The 10,776-nt window shown below is 30.3% G+C and overlaps 2 protein-coding genes across 7 annotated transcripts in view; both read right to left on the bottom strand.

Annotated features, from left to right (window-relative positions):
• Positions 1-1,958: 1,958 nt before the first annotated feature.
• LOC108366641 (uncharacterized) lies at positions 1,959-2,930 on the bottom strand (the record flags this gene model as incomplete). Its single annotated transcript, XM_017621090.1, has 1 exon — positions 1,959-2,930. A coding segment is annotated over one exon (390 nt), but the record flags the coding sequence as incomplete, so codon positions are not given.
• Positions 2,851-10,776, bottom strand: part of LOC108366642 (location of vulva defective 1-like) — a 34,533-nt gene continuing 26,607 nt past the window's right edge. For all 6 annotated transcript variants that reach the window (XM_017621095.1, XM_017621096.1, XM_017621097.1 and 3 more), the window contains exons 3-4: positions 6,927-7,112; positions 2,851-3,121 (exon numbers count right to left, since the gene is read on the bottom strand). In XM_017621095.1, coding sequence (XP_017476584.1) covers positions 2,934-3,121; positions 6,927-7,112 — 374 coding nt within the window. In that variant the 3' untranslated portion in view covers positions 2,851-2,933. The remainder of the gene's footprint in view (positions 3,122-6,926; positions 7,113-10,776) is intronic.

Genomic DNA, 10,776 nt, shown 5'->3' with positions numbered 1-10,776 from the left:
CTCCCAAAAATCGCACTGGCGGCAAGATTTTTTTTTTACAATGGCTAATGGACATGACAACATATTTGCATAAGCTTTGAATGCTTTCAAAAGCTTTTTTTTATCACCTTTCTTCCACTCTACAAAAGCCTGCTTATTTGCAACGAAAAAAGTTTTGCTGGAAATTGCTCTATGTATTATCAAAGATCCATTCTGTTTTGGTTTTGGGTGTTCTCTATCGCAATAATAACTTTTTCTTTCTAACAGGTATGCTTATCTATTATTATTTTGAAATGTGTTTTATGTAAATAAAGGCTAGTTGAGCTTTGGAGCAGTAATTTCTTAATGAGTGCCTCAGTTAAACATTCTCATGTCACAGCTGAGCCCATGACTATACTGGCTCAAACAACTTTTTTTTTTATAAATAAGAAGCTCAAATTTATCCGAAAATGCTTATTTTCTGGACCGAAAAAAAAAAAAAAAAAAAATTTGCCTTGCCAAAAATCTTGAAGAATAGTTTTTTAATTTACTATTTAAACTTAAATGAAATTTTAGAATTATAAAAATTAATAAAGCGAAACAAAGGATGAGAAACAGCATGAAAAATTCTTCAAATAAAATTTTTAGTTTTCAATAATTTTTTTTTAACAACAAATGTTTACCAAAGATAATAAACATAAAAATAAATAAATAAATTAGACACAAAAACTAAACGCAAGTGTGATCATTTTTTTAAAGTTTTTTTCGAAATTAAGAATTACTTATTTAAAACTAAAAAATGTTTGTCATAAAAAAGAGGATTAAAAAACTTAGATTAAAAATAAAAAAAATTTAGGGAGTGCTCAAAGCGCTCAAAGTTTTCCACGTATTTTATATGGGGAAAAAACAAATCTATAATCTATAATCTATATTTCTATAACAATTTTTTCATGGTAACTATATTTTATAGGTCCTCCAAAACCCCCAGCAAATGCAATGGGGGGACCACTAAAAAATCTTTAATATTAAAAAATGGTTAAATAAACAAGTGGATATTAATATAGGAAGTCTCCTTAAGTTTTCCATAGTTTCCACAGTTTTCCGGTCGAAAAATATTGATTTTCAAGAATTTTATACCATTTTTACGAAAAGTTATTTTTTCCACATATGGAAAACTTTGAGCGCTGTGAGCACTCCCTAAATATTTTTTGATTTCAAAATAAAAAAATGGGGTTATATTTTTTCGGTTCAGAAAAATCCTAGGGGGTGGCGGCATCAAAACTCCGACTTTATTGTTTTTGGACCACTCTATTGTATACATATGTACTACATATGAAAATATATAAATTAAAAAATTTGGAAAAAAATTGAAAAAATATATGAAAACTTTTTCAAATAAATATTTAGTTTCCTCAAATTAAAAAAAAAAAAATTACCAAAAAAAACCTCGAATAAAATTTGAAAAAAATTCGAAAAATCTTAAATAAACTAAGCAAATTACAAAAAAAAACGAAATTTAAAAAGAATTAATTAAGTTTGAAAAGATTTAAAAAAAAAAATATATTAACATAAAGAAAAATTTGTACCAAACAAATTTTGGCCGAAAAAAGAAGATTAAAAAAAAGCAAGTGGAGGAATTTTGAAAAAATAGCTTATAAATATTTTTGTTTTACCCTTTTTTATTAACATTAAAAAAATAAATTAATTATGTACAACAAAAAACTATGATCCACAATTGTAGCTGCTAGTTTCTCACTTAAAGCTCTCATAGCACCAAAAGACTTTAAACTATTCGGATTTGTCGTAGCCAACTTGTTTTTAGTTTAAAGTTTTTTTGTCAACAGAAATAAAACCAAAATTTGATTTCATTTTTTATTCAAACTGTTTTTGAGTGTAAGACAGAACTCGCTCATTCTATACTCCAGTGAATTAAAACACCATATGTATTTATGTTGGGTTGCAGCTGCAATTTGGAAATTTTTATTATTTTTTTTCACTCCATTATTTTGTTTTTTGTTTCTTCTTTCATCTCCCATGAATTTTAAGGGTTTATTTAATTAACATTGCAAATAATACAAATTTAGATAGTAAATTCTTTAGTACAATTTTCTTACGGTAATTTTTCGCTATGTTACATAATTTTCAAATATCAATGCATCGCTGTATATGTATACATTTACGCTATATATAGTTTTTTTCAATTTACATACATAATAAAAGGGTATCAACACATTAAACGAGACGTAATTGTAAAATTCTTTGATAACTTTGCTTTAATACTGCTGGGGAAACTCCTTTTTACTTAATTATATAATTTTTTACACTTCCCAATTGTTTGGGTGTTTCCCCCATTTTTTTTTTTGCTGAATTAATTGCATTTGCTGCATGGATTGACGGTGTTGCGGGGGTGCCCGAATTGAACTCATTCTCGCACGAAATGGCTGGGTTGGGTTGGAATTTGCTGACTCACACTCGACTCGCGTTTTATAGATACTCCTTCCTCTTTTTCGACCAGCATACCACTTGCCTTCACCATCGCTGCTTTCTGCTTTCTTTACTTTGTTTGCTCTTCGTCCGCTGCCTTAGTATTCGTCCTGCAGTATTTCATTGATTGTTCGGGCATTTGTTAACGTCGCCCAGAGGGGCGATTGTACGCAGGCCAGCGTGTATGCCTCGGCGTCAAGTGAACGTGATTTGCGCATTGAGTGGCGTTTCTTGCTGGCGGCCCGTTTGGTGGGCGTAGTGGTGGTATTGCTGCCATCAAAATGCGTCTCCTGCACCGATTCGGTTTTACGAATTTTGAATTTCGTTTGCGAATGTGAACGCCTGTGTGAAGCTTTGCTCGTTGTTTGTGACACTGGCGCCGCCGATGCTGCTACTGCTGCTGCTGCTGCTACTGTTGGGGAGATTTGTAATAGGTGTTGTGGTTGTTGTAGCTGCTGTTGCTGTTGTTTTTGTTGTTTATCCACTAATTGTTAGCTTGAAAAGGACATCTTGTAGGATGAAGTCGTCTCCATGGGCGATTCGGCATTGAGTATTTCCGTTTGCGTTTGTTCTACATCGCTGCAGCGTTCCTCCACTACGGTATCGAGCTCGAGGGAGGTGAAACCCTGACTCAGGCTTCGTTCAGGACGTAAACTGATAGCTCGCGACGGTCGGTAATCTGTGTGAAGGAGAGGGAGAAAGTAAGTAGAAAAATTTAGTACGCATTCGAACAATGAAGTTACCAAGAAATAAAAAGTTAGACACCTCAACCGACTTACGATATTGGTAATTTCAAGATTTTTGGACGGTTGATTAATATATTTTCATCCTAGATTTATAACTAAATCAAAATAAACACGTATGAAGTCTCACTAAAATATCATAGTTTTAAAGCCGTTTTGTCCGTTTCAATATCGTAAATATATCTTAAGTTCTTCATAACAAACTCTGTAAAGCCCCCTGATTTTGCTTTAAATTAAGTTAAATTCATACAAAAGTTGCTTTGAAGCAAAAACCCTAATATCGTAAATCTAAGATCGTAAAATATTTATATATTAGGAATGGAAAAAATACTTTTTGAAAGTACATAAGCTTAATAGCCTTATTTCGTAATCTTGTTTTCATTTCCGTAACGCGTGGCATCAGGAAAACTTATTGTATATATTTCTAACGAAACTTTCAATATCGTTAGTATTATATCGTACGTAATTCTTTAAAGCTCGACAGGATTTTAATTATATGGGGCTTTTAAATGTAACATACTATATGTATGTATAAAATTTTAGGAGAATTTTATTTAAAAATAAGTTATATCGTAAATTTGTGCTTAACTATTTTTACATACATACTTAGCACCATAAAACATAATTGTGCATACCTCTTATGAAAATTGTAATATCGTAAAAATAATATCGAAAATGTTTGCTGCTTAAAATCAATTATAATTTAAAATCTAACAACCTGAGTAGTTTTCGGACATTCTATTTTCAAAAATGTTGTATCGTAAGATTTTCACATACATACATACGGATATATGTATGTACTGAGAAAAGTGGTTCTTTAAATAATTAATACTAACTAGAAAAGACTTGTAAAACGAATTTTAGAAATGAAAATTCAATATCGTAACTTCTATTGTGTAATTAAAATTGAAATTCATATTTTCGTAGGTCTATTCATATTTAGTGTTATTGAACTTCTTAAATGAAAGACTTATTCTAAATGTACTTTTGAAATTAAACAAAACAAGGCACGAATTTACCACTTAGCATGTTTCCCAATCATAAATCTATGGAATAGACACGTTAAGTATGCAAATGATATTTGCGAATCGTGAGAAATTATAATAGAAGAAAGAAAAGTGCGGGTGGAATGAAGCAAGCAGTTTCAAATTAAGGCAGAATTGCTAAGCCACATTTTCCCACAAAACGAATAAAGTAGATAATCGATGATAAGCTGAATGAAGATTATGCGCTAGATTGGTTATGTGGTAGTGAGAAGTCTAAGAACGTAATATGTATATTTAAAATTCAGTTGTTGCCAAGGACACTCACTGAATTTCAAATACATAAATCCAACTGCACAAACGAATATGTATGCCGCATTAAAACCCGAAGGTGATTGCGTCAAAAATAAAAAACTATTTAAAATCTTCCCTCGCACGCAAACGAACGATTTCCGTTAAGTTCAATGTAGATGACAAAGTATTCGGAAATAAAAAATGTATTAAAAAGCGCAATAAAAATAATCCAAAATCAACGAAATGTCGACAGCACCATGTTGGGGTGATTGTGTGAGCATATTTAAGTGCGCCTAAAAGTAGATCTGACGCGCAAATGCTATTGCGTTTGCTATTCAATTCAACTCACAGTTCCATGCACGTACAAACTCCCTGACGGCCATAAAAAAATAAAAAATTCACTGTCAAAGACACGCATTCACAGTTCACAGGAAGACATTGTCAGCGCTGCTAAAAGCCGCGAGTCATCAGCCACCAAGCGGCAGCTGGCTACTCTCATTGCTCTTGTAATTTTTGGCGGCGTTGAAGTTGTTTCCGAACCTGTCGCTGACAGCCAGATGTGCTGATGAACTCCGACATTTCGGAAGTGCCTGTTGTGGGTCATGAATGTTTCATGAACAGTAATAACAAGGAACGCGAGAGTACATAGGCAACGCACGCTTGTGTAAAACATACTTTTAGGCGCTGTGCGCCACTAAATTAAAATTGACAATTATCGACCAGTTGCATGGGTAGGTTACGAGATTAAGTGAACGGTTAAATTAATGCACTTTTTTACAAATTCTAATATGAAATTAGTCCCAAAAATATTCTTAAATAATTTAAACCCAAAAGTAACGACACAGTTTTTTTAATTTTTGAAGGGAAAAAAAATTGTTTGAAGAGGGTAATATCTTTAATTTAATATCGTAATTTTTTTGTGTAAAAGGTATATTTACTTAGTACTTTTATCTAAAGATTTCAGCTGTTTTTTGACAGAGTTTAAGTCACTATTTTTTCTAATTTTTTGTGTAAAAAGTATATTTACTTAGTACTTTTATCTAAAATTTTTCAAGTGTTTTTTGGCAGACTTTAAGCAACTATATTTTCTCATATCGTAAAATATGTTGCAATACAAAATTAATTGCGTTAAAAAAAAAGTAAAAAAGCAACAATTAGAGTGTAAGAATTGTAAAATTAGTAAAATCTATCGTAAAACCCATATCGTAAAACTTATGTCGTAAAATATATATGTATCGCGATTTTTCAAAATAAAATAAAGGGTATATGATACTTGATATTATAGATAAATCTCTTTTTCTCTCTCTTTTTAGATGACGATTTTCTTATTAATAATTTTTTGTAGTTTACTGAGTGCTTTTGAAGGTCTTATTCAGCCTACCTCAAAATACCAGAAAATATTTCTAGCAAATATTAATAAGAAAAATATTGATAGAACCATAAATCCGAACATTTTATAGATAAATACATATGTATGTATATCGTATATGTATTAATGGAAGAAGTAAGCTTTTTTATAAATTTAATTCTTTCTTTCTATAAATTTGAAACTTAGTTGTGAAAAAAACGATGAAATTAAAAGGATAATAGATAATATCGTAAAAAAAAATTTTTAAGTTATGCCTCTTAGCAATCCATTTGGCAATAAAATTTGTCTTGTTTTGTTGCAAAATTTTAGACAAAACACGTTAAAAAAAAACAATATCTTATAAAATAGTTGATGACAAAAAGGTCCTCACAAAAATCTAACATGGTAACTTTTTACCAATATCGTAAACAAAAAATGGTCTAATACTTGCGTTCCACTATTTTTGCAACATTCATTTACTTTCATATCAAAAATGTCCACAAAATACTCGTAACGCATTGAAAAATACAATGTCGTAAATTATGGTTTATAAAAGTAATTTCTTTTATATCGGCTAAGCATCCAAAGATGGTTTTTAATTCGTTGAAAACAAAAATTTTTAAATTAAACTGAAAACGTTCTAAACAGCATAATGTCGTAAGAAATATTTTATTTAAATAACAGATTTTCACAATCTATTTAACAGACACTTTTTTGGATTACCTTCTTGCACTAAAAATCTATTATACTAAATTAACATACCAATATCGTAAGACGAAATACTTGCGTGCCACTATTTTTGCATACACAATTAGAAGTATATTATGAAAAATGTAGAAATTTCTAAATTTTGTAGCGAAAAAACATATCGTGCACGTTTTCTTCTAAAAATGTCTAATTCTAAATTTTTTGTTTTTACAATAATAAGTACTAAAATAGTGCAGCAAGCATCAGTAGCAAAGTAAAAAAACAATTAGAAAAAAGTCGATTGCACAGAGTAGAGTAAAATTGTACACAATCCTAGGGGTGTCCTTATTTTTAAAAGTCAGTTTTTCACTTACTCATTAATTGAAAATAAGCACACCCCACACACACACATAACACTTAACAACTCACTAAGCCTATGTATGGGACTAAATCTGACCAGGCTCACAGCGTGGTCCTGCATATCGTAATTCCGACGACGATCACGTTCACGTGCCAATTTCGCGCGACGCCGCAGGCAACAGATGACGAGTAAAGCCAATATGGGGAAACCGAATATACACGAAACGATGGGTATCACAATAGATTCGGGCGAAACTGCAATGAGAAGAGAAAAGAGAAAGAAAGCAAATGAAAAATATATACATAAATGGAGTAAATATTTTTTATGCTTGATTTGTATGTTTCGTTCTAAATATGTACATACATATGTACGTATAGAAATACTAGTCGTGTAAAATGTCGCAGCCACTTACAAACCCATCTACACATACATACGTGCATTGCATATACATACATACATTTGTATAGTCTAACAGTCGCACTTGTAATTCGAATAGCACTTCCCTTTTCAACGGCATTTAATTGAGTGTAAATGTATTGTGTGGGTGTGTGCGACTCGAATGAAAGTAAGTGCATGGTATGTGTGCATCTGTGTAAGTGTGTGTTTGCCTTGTAGTTCATTTTAATCCACTCAATTAAAATGTTTGACATTTGATCCAGCTGCGGTTGAGATTTTAAGCGGTTCTAAAAATAAGTATTTTTTCTTTAGAAGGACTGCTTGGAAGTACAATATGAGCAGCGCCTGAGTACACATGCACTTGTGTTGGAAACTTGAAATATTGTAACTTGGTGTTTTATTTTTTCACTACTGTAGAATTTGCAAGGGAATGCGATTTTTCCTAAAATTTAAAAGCAGACATTATATTTATAAGTAAGTGGTATCCTAATACTCCGAAAAAAGAACTGATACTTGTGATTTTGGAAGACAAATATCGTATCGCTATCGTATACTTGCGACACACACTAACACACGTCAGCTATATACAACTTCATTAAGATTTAAGGAATTAAAAATTAAGTGCCCACTTTTAAGAGGTTTTTATAGCTAGTCTGTCTTTTTTTAATCACAAATATGAAGCGAATAAAAAATAACTAATATATTTAAAGCTACATAAATTAAGAAAATAATATAGTTTTTTTTTTAAATAAAAAATGTAGAAAAAACAAGAAAGTACGTAATTTTAAAATTCTTACGATACAAATAAAAGAAAAATTAAAAAAAAAACTTGTTAAAGATAGAAGTATGAAAAAAGTTAAAATAAAAAAAAAACATTAAAACTATTTTAAAATTGCGAATTCCATAATTTCAAAAAAATATAAATATAAAACAAAATTTTTTTTTTAATTTACGGTACAAAAATCTTGAAAATTTTTAAATATTGTTGATATTTAACTTAACGCTTTTATAGCTAAAAGAAACTGGAAAACTAAAATAAAAACTTTTGAAAAATAAAAATTAAACAAAACATGTTTAAACCAAAATGTAAGGCAAAAAATTAGGTAGAATTTTTACATTACGAAAAAAATCAAATGGAAAAATATTAAAACAAAAATTTTTTAAAATAACGATTATATAAATGCCAAAAATTTTATTCAAAAAACTGGCAAATTAAATAAAAATAAACTGAAAATATTTGAAAAATAAAACTATAATCAAACTAACAATTTTTTAAAGAAAACATTTAAACAAAAAATTAACAAACAAATACAAAAAAAAAAATATGTTGAAACAAAGAATTTTAACAACGAGAATAAAAAAAAATAATAGGAAAAAACATTGAAAATTAGAAATATAATGAAACTAACAATTTTTTAAAGTAACCATTTAAAAAAATTAACCAAAAAAATCACATCAAAAAAATATTGCAACCAAGAAATTTTGCAATGATAATAACTCTTGAATATAATGAGAATAATATACAAAAAAAAACAGTTTAAATCAAAAGTTCTATTAAAAAATCTGCAAATTAAAAAAAAAAAATTTATGAAAATATAATGATTTAAAAAGATTTTGAAATTAAAATTGATAAGTTAAACTTAAAATTTAAGAAGTTAAGGACTAAAATATTCCAATAATAATTAAAAAAAAAAAATATTGAAAATTTAAAACCTTTTAAAATGAGAAATTGGTAACGCAAAATTAAAGCAAAAATTTTAAGTAAAAAAATTTAGGAAATTAAAAACAATATTGAAAAGATTTAAGTATTAAGAAGCAACAAAATATTGAAATTAAAAATGCAAACAAAAATTTACTTTCGAATGCAATATAATTATAAATGAAACACTAAAAAAACTAAAATAAAATGAAGTCAAACAATTTTTGTATTAAAAAAAATAACAAAAAAATATAGAACGTACATATGTAAATACACTTCAAATAGAATGAAAACAATTATGGAATGCAATTAAAAACTAAATAATAACCACAAATAGGCGAAACAAAGAAAAAAGTAAAAAAAAAGTGAAGCACTTTCAAAAATGAAGTTTAAGGGTGACAGATGCTGAAACAAAAAAATTCAAAAAAATTTTCATAAAAAAAAACTAATATTCAGATTATGTGAGGCAATATGAAATCGGGTTTATGAGGGACTACCGTGTTACTCTGCCGACATTGCATATTTTTAGGCACAGTTTTTGCCTATTTAGAAACTTTTCGCGATACAATTCTTCTATCTAGAACCCCACCGCTAAGCTTGTCGGGGTAGTATAGCAAATAATTGTATATTCCTAGGCGCTAATATTAAAACTTGTATTTTAAAGCCACAGAGACTGCCAAATGTTAGTAGATATGTGGTACCTCCAAACAAAAATTTCGCAATTTCGATATCTACATAAATACGAGTAGGACTTACATTGTCCATATAAGAGCCAAGAAGACAAAAAAGTTTACCTCATTTCGTATGAAAAATTCTCAAATTCTCAAAAGCCTGCAACACATCTGGCAGCTATTGGGTTGGCAAAACAAACTGAAACTCGTTTAATTACAAGCAACCGAAACCTTGATATGCCGCCCCTAAGCAAATTAACTATGTTTACGCTGTCAACCTCATTAAATTGCGTGTTAAGTGACACAGAAAGATACTCGATATACAAATATATATATCAAACACATAAAATATGTTGCATACTTTCAAGCTCACGCTGATGCTAGCTTCAGCGACTGCGTACATACATAGCTGACTTACCACCCGCTGAAACTGGGTCGTTTATGTGACTTTTGACTTTGACGCTTCATATCTGTGCTAAATTAAATATCTACTTAACACAAATTTACCACCTACTAAAGCAAGCACTTTTTCGCAGCCACTGACGCACAATGACATCCTCATCTGCTGTCGACGTGCACTTGTCATTCACATTAATGTAATATAACTTTTGGTTGTCAGCAGCAAAGTTTGCGATTCGCTATTTTTTTTTTTTTTTGGCAAATAAGTGACATTAATAACAGGCAACATGGCACGAATGTGGGGAATGAACGACAGACCGAAAAATGGCTGCTATAAACCAAAAAAGACACTTAAAGGTAGCGCAGATACAGATGCGCCTATAAGTATGCGGCGTTTGCTGCCATTAAAAGGTATGCTTTTAGGCGCACAACCTCCCTCTGATAACAAAAAACTCATCACCTTTGCGAGACATTCCAACTTTTGGTTTCCTATCTCGTCGCCGATTGTCGGCTGTCGTGGCTGACATTTGATTTTTGTCACTTTGCGGCACTACACAACTTCCTGCACCGACTGCCATACATACTGTCTGTTGCTTTGTCGTCCTTATGCCACCTATTTTCTACTTATTTATGCGAAGCATTTTTTTTTTGTTTTGTCTTCCTTTATACAATATGCGCTTTTTACCCGCCTACTCATCAGCTGCTACCTCGTTCATTGCCCCTTAATGGCTTTGTTTTTTGTTTGTGCCACAT

Source organism: Rhagoletis zephyria, unplaced genomic scaffold (genome assembly GCF_001687245.7).
Source record: "Rhagoletis zephyria isolate East Lansing unplaced genomic scaffold, Rhagoletis_zephyria_1.1 Rzeph_scaffold_02354, whole genome shotgun sequence".
In the NCBI taxonomy this organism is placed as follows: Eukaryota; Metazoa; Arthropoda; class Insecta; order Diptera; family Tephritidae; genus Rhagoletis; species Rhagoletis zephyria.
This window is presented reverse-complemented; position numbering and strand designations above follow the sequence as displayed.